At 35.5% G+C, this 22,500-nt stretch overlaps 5 protein-coding genes and 1 non-coding gene across 6 annotated transcripts in view; 1 reads left to right on the forward strand and 5 right to left on the reverse strand.

Annotated features, from left to right (window-relative positions):
• Positions 1-5: 5 nt before the first annotated feature.
• LOC135662224 (ATP synthase subunit alpha, chloroplastic) lies at positions 6-1,842 on the reverse strand (the record flags this gene model as incomplete). The annotated part of the gene is made up of 1 exon (XM_065176618.1): positions 6-1,842. A coding segment is annotated over exon 1 (1,023 nt), but the record flags the coding sequence as incomplete, so codon positions are not given.
• Positions 1,388-5,963, reverse strand: LOC135662227 (ATP synthase subunit a, chloroplastic). The gene has a single exon (XM_065176621.1). The coding sequence runs from the start codon at positions 5,293-5,295 to the stop codon at positions 4,552-4,554; it is 744 nt and encodes a 247-aa protein (XP_065032693.1). The 5' UTR covers positions 5,296-5,963; the 3' UTR covers positions 1,388-4,551.
• A 334-nt stretch (positions 5,964-6,297) lies between these two features.
• On the reverse strand, positions 6,298-13,802 carry LOC135662226 (DNA-directed RNA polymerase subunit beta'). Its single transcript, XM_065176620.1, has 2 exons — positions 13,199-13,802; positions 6,298-12,485 (listed from the first exon to the last, which is right to left on the reverse strand). The coding sequence occupies exons 1-2, from the start codon at positions 13,649-13,651 to the stop codon at positions 10,857-10,859; spliced, it is 2,082 nt and encodes a 693-aa protein (XP_065032692.1). The 5' UTR covers positions 13,652-13,802; the 3' UTR covers positions 6,298-10,856.
• Positions 13,552-18,029, reverse strand: LOC135662225 (DNA-directed RNA polymerase subunit beta-like). The gene is given in 2 exon segments (XM_065176619.1): positions 13,552-14,280; positions 14,282-18,029. Coding segments are annotated over 2 exon segments (3,225 nt in total). The 5' UTR covers positions 16,883-18,029; the 3' UTR covers positions 13,552-13,656.
• TRNAC-GCA (transfer RNA cysteine (anticodon GCA)) lies at positions 17,737-17,807 on the forward strand. The gene has a single exon. It is a non-coding gene; the product is annotated as a tRNA-Cys (tRNA).
• Positions 18,030-19,783: 1,754 nt separating the features above from the next.
• LOC135662228 (photosystem I P700 chlorophyll a apoprotein A2) overlaps positions 19,784-22,500 on the reverse strand; it is an 11,519-nt gene continuing 8,802 nt past the window's right edge. The window contains exon 1 of the mRNA XM_065176622.1: positions 19,784-22,500. This exon is cut by the window's right edge and continues 8,802 nt beyond it. The gene's annotated coding sequence lies outside the window, so the exon portion shown is untranslated.

A 22,500-nucleotide genomic window follows, 5' to 3' on the forward strand; every position in this document is an offset into this window, starting at 1 on the left:
ATTTGTCCATCTGTAATGGAAATTACATTAGTAGGAATATAAGCTGAAACGTCTCCAGATTGAGTCTCAACTATCGGTAAAGCGGTCATACTTCCTTCACCTAAACTAGAATTTGATTTAGCGGCTCTTTCCAAAAGTCGTGAATGCAAATAAAAAACATCTCCTGGATAAGCTTCACGACCGGGAGGTCTTCTTAATAGAAGAGACATTTGGCGATAAGCTTGTGCCTGTTTGGAGAGATCATCATAAATTATTAAAGTATGTTGTCCACGATACATAAAAAACTCAGCCAGAGCCGCTCCCGTATAAGGAGCGAGGTATTGTAATGTAGCAGGTGAATCCGCCGTTTCGGCTACCACAATAGTATATTCCATCGCCCCCTTTTCCCGGAAAGTAGTCACTACCTGAGCCACAGAAGATGCTTTTTGACCAATAGCTACATAAACACATATTACATTTTGACCTTTTTGATTGAGAATCGTATCTGTGGCTACGGCTGTTTTGCCGGTCTGTCTGTCCCCAATAATTAATTCTCGCTGACCGCGTCCTATAGGGATCATCGAATCAATGGCAATAAGCCCCGTTTGAAGAGGCTCATATACAGAACGTCTAGAAATAATACCTGGGGCAGGAGATTCAATTAACCGAGATTCAGAAGCTGAAATTTCACCTCTCCCATCAATAGGTTTAGCCAGAGCATTTATAACACGACCCAAATAACCCTCACTCACAGGTATCTGAGCAATTCGTCCTGTTGCTTTTACGGAACTTCCCTCTTGTATCATCAAACCATCACCCATTAATACAACGCCAACATTATTTGATTCCAAATTCAGAGCAATGCCTATTGTACCCTCTTGAAACTCTACTAATTCACCTGCCATTACTTCATCAAGACCATGAACACGAGCAATTCCGTCGCCTACTTGAAGTACGGTACCGGTATTCACAATCTTTATTTCTCTACTATATTGTTCAATACGCTCACGAATAATATTACTAATTTCGTCGGCTCGAAGGGTTACCATTAGTGTTTCTTTATTCTTTTTAGGAAGGAAAAGATAAAAATAATGCCTAAACTATAACTAAAAAAAGAAGGGCTAATCAGTTATTTCTTGCATGGCCCCGAGAATGCCAATATTAGCACGGATCGTACGGAAATGTAACTCGCTATTCAAGCAACTATTCAGAGTTCCTAGAGCTCCTTGTAAGGCTTGTTGGAAAACTCGTTGTCGGACCTGATTAATCGCTCTTTGTTGTTCAAACTGAAGGGTTTCATTTTTGTAATTTTCTAATTGTTCCAAACTATTACTAGTGGCATTAATCAAATTTTGTTTTTCTCGTTCTATTTCAGAGTATCCATTCATTCGATACTCATCTGCTTCCATTTCCACTTTACGTAAGCGAGCCCGGGCTCTTTCGAGCTGCTCAATGGCCCCTTTACGTAATTCTTCCGAATTTCGAATAGTATTCAAAATCCTCTGTTTTCGATTATCTAATAAATCATTTAATGAAAGTAGATTATCTTATCATTAATTTCAAAACTTCCATGATCTCTTCCCGAACCAAACATGAATCTTTCGATTCATTTGGCTCTCACGCTCAATTATTTATTTTATTTATGGTGTGGGTATTCCCATATCTTTTTTAATGTTTTATTTATGGTGTGGGTATTCCCATATCTTTTTTAATGTAATGAGCCTACCCTCTCTTTTCTGTTTGTATTCAAAGATGTCAAAACTGATACAAGACCAGAATATCAGGAGGACTCTTCCGACTAGACCAGACAAAAATCTAGAATTGTCAGCAAAGTTGTTTCTTTATTTGTATTTTATTTATATTTGTTTTGTATTTTATTTATCATTTTCATTTTTAGAATTCTATTTCATTTTTCATTTTAAAAAAATGAAAATAATAATTATTATATTTTTTATTTGTTTCTTCAAGTCCAAAAATTCCTCTTTTTTTATACATAGGTCGTCATTTCGGCATTAGATAAAAAAAGCAAAGTGCTCATTTTTCTAGTAAATGGTTCAAATTCTTTTATCGATATGAGTGTTCTATATCAAATCAAATAAATTACCAACTATTTTTTTTTTAACCATTTCGTTACTAACGTAGTGGTAGAAGTGGTAGAAAGAGTACCATGTTTTACCTGGACTTTAAACAATTTAGCTTTAACCATGTTAATGGTCTCACATTATTGGTTGATAGAGAATCAAAGTGGATTTACCAATAAGTCACGAAATGCTATGGTTCTTACATATGATTTCTTAATTTATTCAGAAGTAATTCGTCGAGATCGTGCACCTTTTTCCTATTTCTCCTATAAATACCATAAATAAAGTGCAGCTGGATGGATCCAACCTATTCTTGAAATACACAACTCGCACACACTCCCTTTCCAAAATAAATCAATACACCAAGCACTACACTTAGATTTATTGGATTTGTTGCTAAAATATCGGTATTAAACCCGAAACTCCCGGCGGATGGCCAGTGACCCAAGGAAACGAAAGAATCGATTACATTTTTCATATGCTCCCCTCTCTTATGGATAGGACTAACAAAGAACAGAGTTCTTTTTGTATCACTTCACTCGCCTTTTTTTGATCGATTTCTTTTTATTAATTTCATTTCCACTTTATTTAATGGCAATAGATTAAATCATTTGTTTGAAATTTATTATTTTTTAAGTTTTCAAGAAGTTTCCAATAAGATACTTTACTTAGGTCTTAGATCTCATATCAATTGATAACTATTTCGTTTGTTGAAACGCTTCGAACAATGAAAGTAAAAAAGTTTTCTATTGTACTAAGCTAAGGACAGAAAGGAAGAAAGCAAGCGAATCTGGTAATTCCTCATCCTCAAATCAGCCCTTCCTGGCGTATTGTCTCAACAAATAAGTAATTTATAAGTAAAGTGTAAATATAATTCGAAGAAGCAAAGGGCAATTCCAAGTTAAAGTTAATAAAATAAGAAAAAAGTATGTAAGGTACTTTTTTCTATTTATTTCTAGGATTAAACAAAAGGATTCGCAAATAAAAGCGCTAACGCCACGACCAGTCCGTAAATTGTTAAAGCTTCCATAAAAGCTAGACTAAGCAATAAAGTACCTCGTATTTTACCCTCTGCTTCTGGTTGTCTCGCAATACCTTCTACAGCTTGGCCTGCAGCAGTACCTTGACCAACTCCAGGTCCAATAGAAGCAAGCCCCACGGCCAATCCAGCAGCAATAACGGAAGCGGCAGAAATCAGTGGATTCATGGTAAGTTCCTCGCACAAAAAAAAAGAAATGGTTAATGATACAATCAACCAATGAATTATTACTCATTTTATCATTAAGATCCAGCGGTCCGAAGTAACTAAAAACTCCGAATTGAAATGATAATATTACTAAATTACTGAACTGAATCGTCACAACTATCTCGTTTTTACCCATAATGGAGTTTTTGTAAATCCATATGCATACAGTTCTAACTATTGTATTTCTTTGTTTCGAACCACTCTTTCATTTAATTCTTCGTTCTTTACTACACCATTCTTGAGTTCATCTCTTTGTTCATTCAATCCACAATCACAGACAAAATAGAAGGACTGATATTGAAATCCGTCTAAATGGAGTGTGACTAAATGCAGTGTGAGCTGCAATCAATATCAATCAAATTAATACCAATACAAATCAATATCAATATATCAATATGTAGTAATATAAAAGTATGTAGTAGTACCAATATCAATATATAGTAATAATTAATACTAATAATTATCGATAATATAATTATAAATGATTATATTAACTAATACTTAATTGATACTTAGATATTTTACATATGAATATTAATACTTATATTAATATTAACTATTAAACTAATTATTAATGTTAACTAATACTTATTTTATTACTTATATTTATTTACTTATATTTATTTATTTATTTATTATTATTTATTATTATATTTATTATATTATTATTATATTAATATTATTATTATATTATATTATCATTATAGGATTATATTATGTATAGGATTATATTTTATATTATGTATAGGATTATATTATGATTACAGAGTAGAAGTTATGATTATAAAAATAGTAATAGTATGTAATTAAGTAATAGCATGTAATTAAGTAATAGCATGTAATTATGTAATATAGTGATGTTATATAGGATGATAGGGATAGCCTTATATAACTAATGAATATCTAATGTCATTCTAATATGACATATATATTTGTTTCTTCCATAACGTAAACCACCCGCATTTTTTTTAGATTAAATCGGATTCTAGAATCATTCCTAGAAACATAGACGGGGTCCGAGCTTATAGACATTACATACATCTAGTATAACCTCCCCAACCCTTCTTTTTTTTTTTACAATTCTGTAATACCGTCCATCTTTTCTCCTAAAACTCTAAGTCATATAGTAATACGTTATTATGTTCCCCAACCAATTGGATTATCTTGAACCACGCATGAATTGGGATAAACTTACTTAATAATAATAATAAAAAATAATAATAAAAAGACTATTTTGAAAGCTAGTCAATGATGACCCTCCATGGATTCACCTATATAAGCCGCAGCTAACGTTGCAAAAATAAGAGCTTGAATACCACTTGTAAATAATCCAAGAAACATGACAGGTATAGGAACTACTGAAGGGACTAAAGAAACAAGAACGACAACTACTAATTCATCAGCCAATATATTCCCGAAAAGTCGAAAACTAAGAGATAAGGGTTTTGTGAAATCTTCTAGGATGTTAATTGGTAAAAGTATTGGAGTTGGTTGAATGTATTTCCCAAAATAACCCAATCCTTTTTTGCTAAGACCCGCATAAAAATATGCGACTGACGTGAGTAAAGCTAAAGCAACAGTAGTATTTATATCATTCGTGGGCGCAGCTAACTCCCCATGAGGTAACTGTATAATTTTCCAAGGTAAAAGAGCACCTGACCAGTTAGAAACAAAAATAAATAGGAACATAGTTCCAATAAAGGGAACCCAAGGACCATATTCTTCTCCAATCTGGGTTTTGCTCAAGTCTCGAATAAATTCAAGGACATATTCGAAGAAATTCTGACCGCCGGTCGGAATGGTTTGTGGATTCCGAACAGCTAGGATCACCGAACCTAATAAGATAGCAATTACTACCCAAGAAGTGATAAGTACTTGGGCATGGACTTGTAAACCTCCTATTTGCCAATAGAAATGTTGGCCTACTTCTACACCCGATATATCGTATAACCCCTTGAGTGTTTTAATGGAACATGGTATAACATTCATATGGTCCTCTAACAAAAATTGAACTTCAAAAAATAAATTATTTTGATTCAACCATCTCTTTCTCAACTCACCAACTTGAATCACTAATTGTATTCATCAATCGTATATTTAGGATATCAAGAAATTACATAGGATACCAAGAAATCACATAACATCATAACATATTATCAATATGCCCACATTTCCATTTTGTTTTTTCTTTTTTTTAATTCAAGAATAGTAACCGATCCAATAAATCTATAAAATCCCCAAATAATTAACTAATTATTCTTAATCATAATCAACGATTTCTTATATAGCTACAACGGCCCTCACAAATTGCGGATACTAATTTGTTAAGAACCAATCGGATTGAAGCTATAGCGTCATCATTGGCTGGGATCGAAATATCTGCGAGATCGGGGTCACAATTTGTATCGATTAAACAAATCGTCGGAATCCCTAAAATTACACATTCTCGAAGAGCCATATATTCTTCTTGCTGATCAACGATGATCACAATATCAGGCAATCCCGTCATATATTTGATACCGCCGAGATATGTTTGCAAGGCAGATAATTTTCTCTTCAACATTGCGGCATCTCTTTTGGGAAGACGGTTGAGTTTCCCCATCTTTTGTTCTGCTCTTAAATCCCTGAACTTTTGAAGTCTCGTTTCCGTAGTAGACCAATTCGTTAACATACCACCGAGCCATTTTTTATTAACATAATGACACCGGGCCCTTATTGCAGCTGATGCTACTGAATCCGCTGCTTTATTTTTGGTACCAACAATTAAGAAGTTTTTTCCCCTACTTGCTGCATCAAAAACTAAATCACAGGCTTCTGATAAAAAACGAGCCGTTCTAGTGAGATTTGTAATATGAATACCTTTACGCTTTGCAGAGATGTAAGGGGCCATTCTAGGATTCCATTTCTTAGTACCATGACCAAAATGAACTCCGGCCTCCATCATCTCTTCCAAATTGATGTTCCAATATCTTCTTGTCATTTTTCCCCACACTTCCTTTTTGTTTTTTCTTTTTTATTTTTTTAACAAAGAGACGAGGTACTTTGAAATAAATAATTGTTCCGATGGAACCTTCTACCGGGAATTAACCGTTGATACACGGTACAAACCATTAATGTCTTTTAATTACTTATTTTTTTTTTACCAAATCAATACTCGGACCAGATAGTTAAGTTAAAAGACAGATAGTTAAAAGTGAAAAGATAGTTAAAGTAAAAGAATCTGCTCTTAGGAATCATGAAATCGCGTAAACGATTGTTCTGATGTCTCATGGAAATGGGACGTAAGAACAAAATAATTCTCTATGGTGTAACAAAATATCTCTCATTTCCAAATCGAATAGATTCTTTCTTTTGATTTCCAAATAAATGTTCTTGTCTTGCCTTGAACGGTGCACTAATTTTTTGAATCCGGTACCAACGGGTATAATCCCACCCAGAACAACGTTCTCTTTCAGGCCTTTCAACCAATCAATACGACCTCGTAGAGCAGCTTTTGCTAAAACTCGAGCGGTTTCTTGAAAACTTGCTTCGGATATGAAACTTTGAGTATTCAAAGATGCCCTCGTTATTCCCAATAGGATTGCCCGATAAGAGATCGCTTCGTCCAAAGCGCGCCCCGCTCGTTCCGCTCGCAACAATCCGATTAATTCCCCAGGTGAAAAAACATTAGACATTCCATCTTCTGAAACCAACACTTTTGATGTTACTTGACGTACAATAATCTCTATATGTCTATTATGGATCTGTACCCCCTGGGATCGATAAACCTTTTGGATTTTATTAACCAAAGAGATACGACTTTGAACTATGGTTAGCTCCGCTTGAATCAAGAATCCCCAGGGGATTCCAAGAATTTTTGGTATACCTTCGTTCCAACCTTCAACTCTCCTTTCGAGGTTCATCGATATTGAATCAATAGAACGTACTTCTAAGATTTGTTCCACTTTTGGAAGACCTTGCGTTATGTCACCAGATCTCGATTTTTCATATATAAATGTAACTAATGTATCTCCTTCGTAAAAGATTTCTCCATAATGGCCATGAACAGTAGCTCCTGGAGTGGCCAAATAGGGCTTAGCCGATCTTATAACTAAGGAGTCAACATGAACAATTATGATCTGACCAGATTTTTCTACGTGTGGTTCGTATTTGAATAGACATACATTTTCACAAAAAAATTGTCCAAGACGAATTTTTTTAGATGTCTCTTCCCAATAATCGTGATGGAGAAAGTGCCAATTCAAATGGAATGGATTCAAAATGATGTTACTGCATGGATCGGGGTTATAAATCCTCCTATTTTCATCTATTAAACAGTATTTAAGTACTTGAAGTACTTGGAAAGTCTGTTGAAAATTGTCAAGTAGCAAATATTTCTTTAACAAGATCTGATTATAAGTTATTAAATGGTAAGATGAATAGAAATTTGCTATTTTAGGTACAATAGTGCCTAAGGGACCCAGCAAATCCTTAATTGGGATTATGGGATCCGATTCTTTTGTCATATTGTTATATTTTGAACCATTGAATGGGCCAATTCGAAAACAATTGGATGATGACAAAATTATCAAAGATTGGCATTCCTTATTTCGATTTAACAATGTACCAATAGTACCTTGATGTTGGGTAAGTGATTGAATCCTGGCCTTGTAAAAAAAAGGATTGATATTTGTGCGATCTAATCCATTATCGGAAATCAATCCGGAACTTGCCCTATCATATCTTTTTCCGGTATACGAAATAGTGGACTTGACTAACTCAATTCTTATGAAATCTCGAATCAGATCATTTGTTCTTACCTCAACAAAGGAAGCGTGAACCTCTTCCGGAGAACCTTTTTGCTCTTGATCCCAATTCAATACTAAGCAAGTCCGAACTAATTGAATACTTGTGTGAGAAATTCCTCGAATTGACTTGCCATTTCCATGAAGGATATAATTGACAACTCTAAGTTGGACATTATCCTTTTCCCGCAGGAGATCTTGAGGAAAAAGTGTTGCTAAATTTATGCCATCAGCTATTTCATATGTGACTACGGGTCGAACCAAAACAAAATACTTTTTCTTGGTAGGTGTGATCCGTTGGACATAGATCCAATTTTTCCATTTTTTTGATTCCTTAGAAATTTTTTTTTCTGTTTCCGGTGGTATCAAAATGCCGCTGTGCCTGGATATCTTATCTGCCTCTCCAGGAAAATAAATATCTCCGGAAAATATTTTTAGTTCAATATTTTTTTTTTTTCTCTCCACTCGGACTAATCCGCCTACTCGACTTCTTGTATTTAAAGCGAGTTGTGTATCTACTCCAATGATACTATTGTTCCGGACCATTATCAACGAAGATCCGGGTAAGATATGCACTTCTTCGAGAATGAAAAAAAACCGATCTACTTTCGTTTGGTATTTCGGACTAAATTCTTTTGGTCCTCGATACTCAATCAAATCCTCTTTTTTTATGATTGAATTGACCTCTACGGTTCCATATTTAGTAATTCCTGAATTGCTTCTTCTGTATCGTGGATCATCAAAATAAGCAAGAATACTATTTCTACGTAAAATACCCTGTTTTGGTATTTCGATCGAAATACCAAAACAGGGTATTAGTTCTTTCTCTCGTTCTTGATTGTATTGTAATGGGATGATGAATCTATTTCTTCGCTTTTTCGCCAAGAAATAAGAATTCCCTTGGATAATAGAAGGATATATGAAATTCAAATGACCATTAGACATCGTTTGATCAGGTCTTATTGAATAGTCAATAATTTTCTTATCTTTTTTACCAGAAGTATCCAACAATTTATGTCTTATTCGACCATTAGTCATTGATAGGTCAGAGATATATCTTTCTTCGACAGAAAAAGAATAAACATTCATTTGATCTTGATCCTTGTGGAGCGAAAAAGACACTATACTGGATCTGCACGGACCTCCCGCTAATATCCATAAATGACTCGTTTTTGATAATAGATGAACATTACCATATGTATATTCAGGTGCATGGTGGACATCGGTACTCCAGTGCATTTCTCCCTCTGATTCAGAATAAATATGTTTTCGTACCTTCTCTTTAAAATGAAAAGTGGACGTTCCAGCACGAATCTCAGCAATCACTTGTTCTGATTCTACATATTGATTATTTTGAACTAAAATAAAACTTTTTGGTGGAATATTTACATTATGTAGAATATCCCGACTCTCAATAGTTACATACAAGTCTATAGAACATAGAAAAGCAGGATGCCCATGACGGGTACGTGTGGGATGAACCAAATCCTCATTGAATTTTATTTTTCCATTAGAAGGAGCTCGTACATGCTCGGCAGTACCGCCTGTGAATACTCCACCGGTATGAAAAGTTCTTAATGTTAGTTGAGTTCCTGGTTCCCCAATTGATTGACCCGCAATAATACCTACAGCTTCTCCCAATTCGACCAGGTCGCCATGAGTAGGACTCCGACCATAACATAATTGGCAGATCCAAGATGTACTCCTGCAAGTAAAGGGGGTTCGAATATATATTGGTTGTGCTCGAAAGGTTATGAATCGATTGACAAGTCCAATCCCAATATCTTGATTTCGAGTGGCAAGGCATCGTAGACCGATATATATATCGTCCGCTAATACACGACCAATTAGTGTTTGGACAAAAATTTTTTCCGTCATCCCATTTCGAGGACTCACGGAAATACCTCGGATAGTGCCACAATCTGTTCTACGTACAATAATATGTTGAACTACTTCAACAAGTCTACGTGTGAGGTATCCAGCATCTGATGTTCGTACAGCAGTATCTACAACTCCTTTGCGGGCTCCATAACAGGAAATTATATATTCTGTCAAAGAAAGTCCTTCACGTAAATTGCTTTGAATGGGTAAATCAATCATTTGTCCTTGGGGATCCGACATTAATCCTCTCATACCTACTAATTGGTGTATCTGAGATGCATTTCCCCTAGCTCCCGAAAAGGACATTAGATATACTGGATTAGAAGGATCAGTCATCCGAAAATTAGGATTCATTTCTTGTCTCAAATATTCACTTGTAGCATACCATATCTCAATGGATTGACGTAATTTTTCTACCGCGTGTACATTCCCATAATGATGGTGTTTATCCAAAATAAAACTTTGTTGTTCAGCGTCTTGGACTAACCATCCCTTAGAAGGGATTGTTAAAAGATCATCAATTCCTAATGAAATAGATGTAGCAGTGGCTTGTTGGAAACCCAAAGTCTTTACTTGATCCAAGATATGTGATGTATATGCCATTCCGAAATGATCTATTAACCTGCTAATAAGTCGTTTCATAACAGTTCCATTTATCACTTTATTGTGAAAGACCAGATCGGCCCGTTCTGCCATAAGTACAGTACCTCTTATATTTATTCTGCTAAGTAGGATTCGACAATGGACCTGAGTTAGTGATTCGAAAACTTCCTTTCCTCAATCTCAATCTTGATTCACGCAGAAATTCAGAAATTATGATACCAGTGAAATTGGGGAGACCCGAATTCCCATGGGCACGAACATCGCCTAATCTGATTTCTTAGTTTAGATAGCGTATGAGTAGGCTCGACAAAACCCCTGTATGGCTTCTTCTATTTCCCGATAAAAAGAAATATGACCAAGAGTAGTTCGAATGTATATACAACGGATTTCCTTTGTTACACTTCCTTCTATTAGATAGTGCCCATAAATCTCATGATAAGTACCCAAAGATTCATATTGAACTTCGATGGGAACTTCTCTTGAGCCAATGACACGTTGATCTAGTCTCCATCGGAGCCACAAAGGACTATCTAAACTAATTCGTTTCTGTTGATAAGCTCCAAGTGCATCATAGGAACTAGAAAAATAGGGTTCTTTCTTTTCCGTATACCTATAGTCATTTTTTTTATTGTCAACCTTTTTATTTTGGTAGTTTCCGCAACTATATCTATATGGATTATACCTATTTGCACAAATACCTCGACGATTCCCGATCGTTAATAAATAGAGTCCGATAAGCATATCTTGAGTTGGTACGGAAATAGGATCCCCAATAGCTGGAGACAAGAGATTCATATGAGAAAACATAAGTAAACGAGCCTCCGCTTGAGCTTCCAAAGATAAAGGTACATGAACAGCCATTTGATCCCCATCAAAGTCTGCATTGAAACCCTTACAAACTAATGGATGTAAACAAATAGCGCGTCCCTCCACTAAAAAGGGTTGGAACGCCTGTATGCCTAATCTGTGCAGGGTGGGTGCTCTATTCAATAATACAGGATGCCCCCGCATAACTTCTTGAAGTATTTCCCATACAATGGGTTCTTTTTCCCGAATTTTACTTTTAGCAATTCCTATGTTAGAAGCAACATGTTGTCTGATTAGACCACGAATTACAAATGTTTGGAAAAGCTCTATTGCTATTTCTCGAGGTAATCCACACTGATGTAATGAAAGCGAAGGACCCACGACAATGACGGAACGTCCCGAATAATCGACACGTTTACCAAGCAGAGTCTCACGAAATCTTCCCTCTTTGCCTTCAATTACATCTGAAAATGACTTGTAAACTTTATTATGACCATCCCTCATTGGTTGTCCACGGATCCCATTATCAAGAAGTGTATCCACGGCCTCTTGTACCAATTTCTCCTGACACATTACTAATTCCCCTGGCGTAGATCTACTTGTTGCTAATAGATCGGTAAGAGTATTATTCCGATAGATAACTCGTCTATAGAGTTCATTAATATCCGAACTCATTAGTTTACCCCCATCTATCTGAATGATTGGTCTCAACTCGGGAGGAAGAACTGGTAATAAGCACAAAACCATCCATTCTGGTTCTACATTTGTTCGAATAAAATGTTTAGCTAATTCCATGCGTCTAACCAAAAAATCCTTTCTTCTTCTAATTTTTCTATCTTCCCATTCATTTCCAGTGGACCCCTCCTCCCCTAATTCCTTCCATTCTACTAATGAATTACCCGTAATAATTCGCAAATCTGAATCGGCTAATTGTTCTCTGATAGCACCTGCTCCTGTAGAGATTTCTCGATTTCGAAATGTCTCGAAGCCTTGGGTAGTAAAAAAAAGTGGTATGCTGTATTTCCGAGATTGGATTTCATATTCGAATAAACCTCGTAATCGTAAGAAAGTAGGTTTTTTCGCTATGGGCCTAGCAAAAGAAAAATCGAGATAGGTTCCTGTAGGATTGGATTCCCCCTTTTAAAATCGGACGTGAAGGTTTCCTTTCATCCGGCTCAAGTAGTTACCTCAAAAAGGGGATTCTTTCTTATTTAAAAAGTTTGTTCGAAAAACCCTACAAACAAAGAACTACTCCTTACTCAAGTTCCCACTAAGGACCAACGATTCATTCTTCTTTTTTTACTTTCATTTTCCGAATTACTTATGACAAAATAAAAATGTAGGATTTTTGAGTAGTCTACTTCCCGTCAAATGATGAATCCCCTTAAAAGAATACTTTGGGACTCGTAAGGGATTTACTTGTCTATATATCGTTCTATTCGATCCTTTAGGTCCCTACTCACCTCGATGGTTATCCCATGATGCCCCTTGAAGCATATATGCGATAGATAGACTTCTGTAACCATACTATATTTGCTTGCTTAAACGGAATCTCTCTATAAAGAAATGGAATAGCTGATTCCACAAAAAAGTGTTTTTTCACGAGGTATAACTAGCAATTCCTATTTATACGGAATCGACCATGGATCAATTCCCCTTGCATTTGGAAGTATTGAATACACCTATAATTCTGAGTTTCGTGTTACTTTTACTTCTCCCAAAACACATGTCAGAGCCGGGGGCACCCCAATCGGATTGAATGGGATGACAGTTTCTCAGTCCGAATCTGTAAAACGAAAATTTTGATCAAATCACACATCGCAGTATACTAGGCCTTCTAATTCCTTAAGGGGTTTATCTAAAAGATTCGCGATATAACTAGGAAGACGTTTCAAATACCACACATGAGTCACTGGACATGCGAGTTTGATGTATCCCATTTGATATCTTCGTATCCGAGAATCAACAAATTCCACCCCGCATTGTTCACAAAATTTCGGGTCTTCTTTTTCAGCTCCAATCACTCGATAATTTCCACAAGCACAAATTCCACTTTTTATGGGCCCAGAGATTCTTTCACAAAACAATCCATCTTTTTCTGGTTTATTGGTCTTATAATGAAACGTATAGGGCTTTGTCACCTCTCCAACTATCTCTCCATTAGGTAAAATTTTGTTGGCCCAAGCCTTTATTTGTTGAGGAGAAACTAGTCCAATTCGAAGTTGTTGATGTTTATACCGGTCAATCATAGAATAGAAATTCTGATTCATTCAGATCAAGCTTCCTTCCTATTAATCTGGAAGTTCTTCTCAGATACAAGGAAATGATTCAGTTCTAGAGCTAAAGATCGTAGTTCTCGAACGAGCAATCGAAAAGATTCTGGAGCATCTTCTGGGTTAGATACTCTTCCTCCAATGATCGTAGCACCAAGTACTTCTTGACGAGCTCTAATATGATCAGATTTATAAGTAAGCATCTCTTGTAAAATATGAGCAACACCAAATCCCTCTAGAGCCCAAACTTCCATTTCCCCTACTCGTTGTCCCCCTTGCTTCGCCCTTCCTCTAAGGGGTTGTTGTGTAACAAGTGCGTAATGTCCACTAGAACGTCCATGGATTTTATCATCAACTTGATGAATTAATTTTAAAATATAGGACTTTCCTATTAGAACAGGTTGTTCAAAAGGATTTCCTGTTCTTCCATCAAATATTCTGCTTTTTCCCGGATATTCGGGTTCAAATACCCATGGATTTTTTGTTTGCTTACTGGCTTCATATAATTCGGAAAACACTAGTTTTCTCGAAGCCTCTTGCTCATATCTCTCATCAAAAGGTGCTATTCTATAATGTCTCTTTAGCAGATCCCCCGCTAACCCGAGCGAGCATTCAAATATCTGTCCCCACATTCATTCGTGATGGTACTCCTAATGGGTTGAAGACCATATCAACAGGTGTTCCATCTTGCAAATAGGGCATATCTTGTCTAGGCAAAATTTTTGAAATGATACCCTTATTCCCATGTCTTCCAGCTACTTTATCACCTACTTTGATTTCACGTTTCTGTGAAATATATACACGAATCATTTCTGAATTATAACAGGAACCCCCCTTTTTCCGGATCCATCTCACATCAATAACGCGACCTCTTCCGCCTATAGGTAGTTTTAGAGAAGTTTCTTTTGCAGTGGATACCTGAATTCCAAGTATGGCTCGTAATAATCTATCCTCTGGAGCATACGACGATTCGTTTGCTGTCTGAGGTGTTAATTTACCTACTAAAATATCACCTGTTTCTACCCAAGATCCCAGCATCACAACTCCATTTCTGTCTAAATTGCGGAGTAAATGAGCCTCTAGATGTGGTATTTCCTTAGTGATTCTTTCAGGTCCTTGGCTTGTCACATGAGTCTGAATTTCATATTTCCGGATGTGAAAAGAAGTATAAATATCTTCATATACCAGACGTTCGCTAATTAGTACTGCGTCTTCAGAATTGTAACCCTCCCATGGCATATAAGCTACTAATACGTTTTTTCCTAAAGCAAGTTCCCCCCCAACTGTAGCCGCACCGTCCGCTAAAATTTGTCCTTTTTTAATGCATTTACCCCGCGGAACCTGAGGTTTTTGATGCATACAAGTATTTTTGTTGGAACGTTGATAGATAACTAATGGAATACTTATACTTATAGTAGTGTCCCCATTACTTGATAAAATGATCTTGTGAGGGTCAGTATAAATGATCTTTCCCTCGTGTTCGGCTATAGCGGAAACCCCCGAATCCAGAGCCGTTTGGCGTTCCAGTCCAGTTCCAACAATGCACCTCTCGGACTGAGAAAGCGGAACTGCTTGGCGCTGCATATTAGAACTCATTAAAGCCCGATTCGCATCATTATGCTCGATAAAAGGAATGAGGGAAGCTCCAATAGAAAAATATTGGAAGGGAAAAATACTTCTAAGATGAATCTGTTCCCATGCAATAGTCAGGAACTCTTGACGGTATCGGGCTGGAACAACCTGTTCTTCCTGAATACCCCGATTCAAGGCCAAAGAATTTCCCGCTGCTACCATATAATATTCATCTCTATTTGGTGATAAATAAACTATCTGTGCCTCTTTTGATCTTTCAGATATTTCATAAAATGGACTCTCTATAGATCCCCAATGGCCAATCCTCACATGAATGGCTAAGGATCCAATAAGTCCAACATTGATTCCTTCGGACGTGTCAATTGGACAAATACGTCCATAGTGGCTAGGATGAATATCTCGTATCCGAAAACTAGCAGTTCGCCCCGTCAATCCTCCAGGACCCAAATAACTCAATTTTCGCCCATGAACGATTTGTGTCAATGGATTAGTTCGATCCAAAACTTGAGATAAAGGATGTAGGCCAAAAAACGATTCATAAGTGGTTGTTAATGAAGTTGAAGTTACCAAATTTTGAGGAGTCGGTATCAATTTATGCCGAATTGCTCCACATATAGTTCCTCGAACCGCATTTTCTAAACGAACAAGAGCCAGTCCGAATTGATCCTGTAACAGATCCGCTATAGAACGAATCCGTTTATTTTTCAAGTGATTCATATCGTCAAGTGTACCCATTCCAAATTTAATTCCGATCAAATGATCCGCAGCAGCCAATACATCTCGTGGTAATAAAAATGTATTGTTCTGAGGTATATCAAGATTCAGTCTCCGGTTCATATTTCGTCGACCAATCCTTCCTAATTCACATCTTTGTTGAAAAAATTTCTTTTGTAATTCTTTACATAAAGACTCAGAAAATACCGGATCCCCGCCTACACAAGCAAATTGTTGATAAAATTCCAAAATAGCATTTTCTTTTGACCCAATCTTTTTTTTCTCCTTATCATTCGGGAAAGACAAGAAAATTTCAGGGTAACAAACATTATCTAGAATTTCTCTTAGATTCGAACCCATAGCTGATGATAGAATTAGAATAGATATTTTTTGTTTCCTACTTACACGGGCCCATATCCTTGCTTTTCTATCAATTTCTAATTCCGATCTTCCTCCCCAATCTGATATTATTGTGCTGGTATAGACAGAAATTCCGTTATGGTCCAATTCTGAACGGTAGTAAATACCAGGACTTTGCAATATTTGATTGATCACAATTCTGTATATTCCATTTACTATAAAGGTTCCCAGGGAATTCATTAGGGGAATGTTTCCAATAAAAACGGTTTGTTCTTGCATATCTCTACCGGTTTTCCAAATTAATCCCGCGGGTACATATAATTCAGAAGAATATGTGAGTGATTCATACACAGCATCTCTTTCGTTTATCAAGGGTTCTACCAATTGATATCTTTCCACAAATAATTTAAATTCAATTTCTTGATCTGTATCTTCAATTTTTGGAAACTTATGAAATTCTTCCGTCAAGCCCTCATTAATGAACCTACAAAATCCCTCAAATTGGATCTGACTAAATCCAGGTATTGTGGACATTCCCTCATTTCCATCATTCCGGAGCATCTTAATCTTAAGTTTCCTGTTTATTGAAAAATCCCATTATTAGCTCACTATTTATCGAACCATACGGATCGATCTAGCAATGATGGAATGTATATTCTGTTTACTGAATCACATGAAATTTTAGCCAACTCCATATACCATATATGTATTTCATACGTATGAACGGAAATGAGACAGAGGAATGAAGAGCATTTTCGACGCAAGTTCGAATTTGCGACAGGTACAACAGGAACAATATAGAGTTTCCCTTTTTAGCATACTTAATTTTATTTGAGTTTCATTTCATGTTCAAAAAAAATTTCGAATTATTTTTTTGCTAGTAGAATATATAGAATATGATTGAATTGCGTAATAGGAGTAATATTTATTAAGTGCATGCCAATATAGCTATCTACCTGTCCGCATATCACATCTTTTATCGTAATTTCACTTGTGGCAACAGAAGTCAGGTCGCACTATATCATAATTCCTATTTTTTCTATTGCATATAGAAAATGAAAAAAGAAGGCACGACGATTCTCTATAGGGATATGGGATATGTACATAAGAGCGGTATCTGTGTAACAATTTCTGTTTTGAGGTTTACATATACACATATATATTGTTATAATTTATATTGTTATAATTGAAATTGAAAAAGATTGATTATTGAAAATAATTGATACTGAATTAGTCATAAATCAATTTGATTTTGTTATGCCATTAAGGAAACGCAACAATTTGAGATACAAATTGAAGAACCTTTCGCTAATTCAAAACAACAAAACAAATAGTTAATGGTTCCAATTTGCCCTGAATTTTTCAGTCTTTGACCAGAAATCTATTTTTTATCTTATTTGGATCGAATTTGGTTTGGCGACATGGCCAAGTGGTAAGGCGGGGGACTGCAAATCCTTTATCCCCAGTTCAAATCTGGGTGTCGCCTGATCAACAAAAAACTTGGGATTTCTTATTCTGCTGATTTAACTCGACGAATTCTGTCCCCGGAGAAGGAGAGGCAAAAGGATAAGCCTATCGATACTTTATTTTTAGAATCTGTAGTTCTATAAAGAAAGTCAATTTTTTTAAAGAAAGTCAATTTTTTTCTAAAAATCCGGGCTTTGGGTGTGGCCCAAACCGGTACAAATAGGGATGAAGTAAGCCTTACTTATTAATTGATTATGATTTTAATATGATTATGATTGGTTCGGACATTTATTTTATAAGTAGAATAAATAAATAGTGAAAGTAAATTCTGGGATTCAAAACTACGAAAGTAAGAGGTCGGAAATCTTGGTATCCAAAGGTTCCTAAAGGACACTCCATTTTTGCTACTAGGATTGAAGAAGAGATTGTACGAAAGACTATCAAGAATTCCTAATTATTTTACACTACCACCGTTGTGTCTACTGACTCTGTCTGGAATTCGATTGGATAGGCTGATGGGAAATCAATTTAGAAGTTGTGGAAAGGACTGAAGATACTTTGTATCCAGACTCACGAGAGTCTCTGAGTACTCAAACATTCAATCAGGATAGTTGGTCGGCTCTTATTGAGTAAAGAGTAAAAGTAAAAGTTGAAGAAACAAAAAAATTTCTTTGCCCGTGTAGGAATTTCTTTGCCCGTGTAAGATAGGGGGATTACGAAAAAAAGAAAGAATGTATGTAATACTGGTGATGGTGTCTCCCCATTCTTTCACAAAAAAAACAGTAAGGCTTAGATCAAATAGGAAATAGAGGTATCTGATAGATAGTTATCTATCTTGATGGTATATTTTGATGTCTTTTGCTTATGAAAAAGGGTAACAAACAATAGGTCTTAGTACTCCTACATGTTCCATTGGGATAGGAGTATTCCTTTGTTATTTCATTTTCCGAGAAAAGGTGTGTGTATTGTATTTATGCTTAATGCTTCCCGATTCTACCAGAAATCTTATAATCTTGTTACGAGTAGATTCATTGGATTGGTTCATCAATAGCCTTAAGTTAAGTCAGAATTCCATTTTGACTCTGCGCCATTGATTCCACTATGATTATTGATCAATAATGGAATAATTCCTTCATAGAGATAGGAGACATAATTTATATGGATATAGTAAGTCTCGCTTGGGCTGCTTTAATGGTAGTCTTTACATTTTCCCTCTCACTCGTAGTATGGGGAAGGAGTGGACTCTAGGGGTACTACTAATCGAGTAATCGATTGAGTAATTGAATTCTATCAATTGTTTAATTGATCGTTTTGCAAAGCTTTAAAAAAAGAATGTCTCTGTTTCAAAATTATACTGAAATACAGTAATGAATAAGAAAATACAATAATGAATAATAACCATTCGATCAAAGAATGAATGATTACTATAGTTGTATTTCGAAACCTAAATCTACGCATGATAGGAAATTTTTTCCAACCGAATTCTTCCTAAATATTCTATTTTGATAAACCAGCTCTTACCAGAATTATGGATATTACAAAAAGAAAAAATCTGAAATTGGTTTTTTCTTTTTTTCTTTATTTGTTTCCCTCTTTCTTTACTTTTACTGTTCTAAGAGAAGAGAAAGCCGTTCCGCTATTCTAATTATATTAGATTACGACAATACATACTTTCTATTGGAAATGACTAGTTGTTGTCCAAAGAGGTTCTACACATAATAAGATTAGATCTTTCTTCCGTTGAGCGATCCACATATCGCGCATTTCACCTTTTTTTTAGACTCCTAGAGATTTTTTTATGCTTTTTTTGACTCATCTCATGTCATGTTTAAGCATAAAAAATTGGGAAGGTCTACTCTATTAATCTACTTCTTTTTCAAATCTGAAGAAGTTATCATGGAATAGAACTCCGCAGATCATCTGTTAATAGATCAAGCAATGACTTCTTGAGATGGGAAATCTAAAAAAAGAAAAAGATTCTTTTCTTTGGTTTCGTTTTCTTTTATCTTTTTTTTTATTTAATTTATAGTAGAATATGCCCATACTCTTTTTGTCTTGCTCCATTGATTCCTTTGATAGATCTCGGGACCTATACCTATATATATATAAATTCTAAGAAAGCCAGGAATTAGAAGAGTTGGTCTTCAATTATTTTGAATTGATCGAAATCCACACAAGTAAATGTAGCCAAAAAAATAATAGAATTGGACTGTTATTTTGATGTACTATTTAGATATACATCTAATCTATGTACATACATATTGTATATTGACCTAGATATAGGCTTTCTCTATATAAAAGCCTATATCTGTATACAGTACAACTTTCTATGAAAATCATTAATAGGATAATAAATACTATACCATACTATCTCGGCTCAGATACTACTATCTCAGATACTTATTATCTCAGATACTTATGATTCCAGACAGATCATTTCATTTAAGACTTGGAGTTTGAATCCGTTTCTTTCATTTATTCAATCATTGATAAGAACTAATAAATCAAGTTTCAGTCAAATTAATCATTTTGACTGACTGTTTTTACGTAGATGATAAGTAAAAAGGCAGTAGGAACTAGAATGAACAGTGCAGTAGCAATAAATGCGAGAATATTTACTTCCATAATCTCATTGTTTTTTTACTTCGCAATAACTCGGGATCTAATCCCATAGAGATGAGAAATTTGATTCCTGTAAATTCAATGGGATGAATTGCATCCTGATGATACTGAATCGGATCAATATTATGAATAACAATATCTGATCTATCAAATCGATTCATCGTCGAGAATTGAATAGTATAACATAGGAAGATCCTTTATCCATACTAAATCTGAAATGGGATTCCTGATCCAATAAAGAATCCCATTGAATTTTCATCCTTTTCCACTTTTTCTTTTCTATAAATAACCCTACCGTCTTCCTTATATACTCCTCCTTCGTTATACTTATACATACAATTATGTACATACAATTATGAGGTATTATATGACTGGTATTCTATGAATCACACACAGATCCAAAGAGTAGAAGTGAGATGGAAAAAGGACGGGTTAAGTATAAAAGATCTAATATAATTCCAACAAATTTAATAAAAAGGAACGTTGCTTGGTCTTTTCTTTTATTTGATTAGTATCTCTTTCTTCGATTGGGACTGGAAGGCATACATCAAAAATTCAGTGTGCAATTTAAATGAGAATGAGATAGATTGTTTCCAATTAGTCATTGAGGATACACAAACAAAGTCGAAGCTAAAAAGGGTTGTCGTTTAACCTGACAAGTACTCTGTCGAGGTAATTATGTTAAGTTCATTATGTATTGTACAATAAACGAATACAATTTGCGTATGTACTCTCGGTAAAAATAGGAGCACTCTATTCTATTTCATTTATCAAGAAAATCGAAAAAGAAAGTCAGACGAGTATCTCTTAAAATACTAAATATAGGAATACCACCGATTGTACGAATCTATATATGTTATGTCTCTCCCTTATCACTCGGCACTAGTGGAAGAAATGGAAATTCCTGTATTTGTCTGATGATAAATGCGAAATGAAAAACAAAAGAAATAAGGATCTCCACTGGGGATTAGATCTTGCCCCCTGTCTCCTTTTTCACGGAAAATAGATAAATTCATTTCTCCATTCATCGGTCGGATCCTAGTTCGGGACTGACGGGGCTCGAACCCGCAGCTTCCGCCTTGACAGGGCGGTGCTCTGACCAATTGAACTACAATCCCAGCGAGGTGTATGGTATACATATTCTTAATGGTTTCAGAAAAACATTTTCTTCGTCGCGTTGTAACAGAGACACGAATGATATACTAACTGATATCATATACACATAGAACACATAGATATGGACTATAGTGAAAGTGACACGGATTACTAGTAACCTGTGTTTATTTTATTTTATTGCCAAAAATAGATAATCAACCTTTCATTGAGAAAAAACGATTTTTCCTTTCATAATCTTTGCTTTGATTAAGTATTATGAATCTAGATCGTTAGAAAGAAAAGATCAGAACGAATGAGAAAAACATGGATAGAGAAACAAAAATGGACTCTTTCTCTTTTACGGATCAGGTATTTTTGTTTCTGGGGGACAAATTGGTTATATCATTGGTTATATCATATTCATGGAGCGGCGAATTTTTGGGCCGAGCTGGATTTGAACCAGCGTAGACATATCGCCAACGAATTTACAGTCCGTCCCCATTAACCGCTCGGGCATCGACCCAGGAAGAATTCCTTCTAGGCTTATTGATAATCCATGATCAACTTCCTTTCGTAGTACCCCCAGGGGAAGTCGAATCCCCGCTGCCTCCTTGAAAGAGAGATGTCCTGAACCACTAGACGATAGGGGCATATCCGCCCAACTGTCATCATACTATGATGATAGTATGAGTAGTTTTTTGGAATTGTCAATATAATCTAATGATATGACTAGATCTGAACACTCTTTTCTACTTTTATGTTATGATTCCATAGAATTTTGTTTTGGATTTGATGGTTCATGAATGAACCATCCCATACTATTTTATATAGCGAAAGGAGGTACAGGACTCCGTCAGTTCAGGCAGTGATTGGTCCGACAGAACAGAAAAGGGGGTAGAACCCCACTTAATTTCTTTTCTTCAATTTTAACTCATTAATTTTAACTTAACTCATTGCTTCGTTCATTGTTCAGATAAAATATGCCTATCACTATC

The sequence above is a fragment of the Musa acuminata genome, unplaced genomic scaffold, assembly GCF_036884655.1.
Source record: "Musa acuminata AAA Group cultivar baxijiao unplaced genomic scaffold, Cavendish_Baxijiao_AAA HiC_scaffold_599, whole genome shotgun sequence".
Taxonomy (NCBI): domain Eukaryota; kingdom Viridiplantae; phylum Streptophyta; class Magnoliopsida; order Zingiberales; family Musaceae; genus Musa; species Musa acuminata.

What these genes read in the sequence shown, in the direction of transcription:
- LOC135662226 (XM_065176620.1), bottom strand. Translation starts at nt 13,651, where the DNA reads ATGAATCAGAATTTCTATTCTATGATTGACCGGTATAAACATCAACAA. An exon ending in AAGGCCTAGTATACTGCGAT is followed by an intron (nt 12,486 to 13,198) that starts GTGTGATTTGAT and finishes ACCTATCTCGAT; the next exon opens with TTTTCTTTTGCTAGGCCCAT.
- LOC135662227 (XM_065176621.1), bottom strand. Translation starts at nt 5,295, where the DNA reads ATGAATGTTATACCATGTTCCATTAAAACACTCAAGGGGTTATACGAT.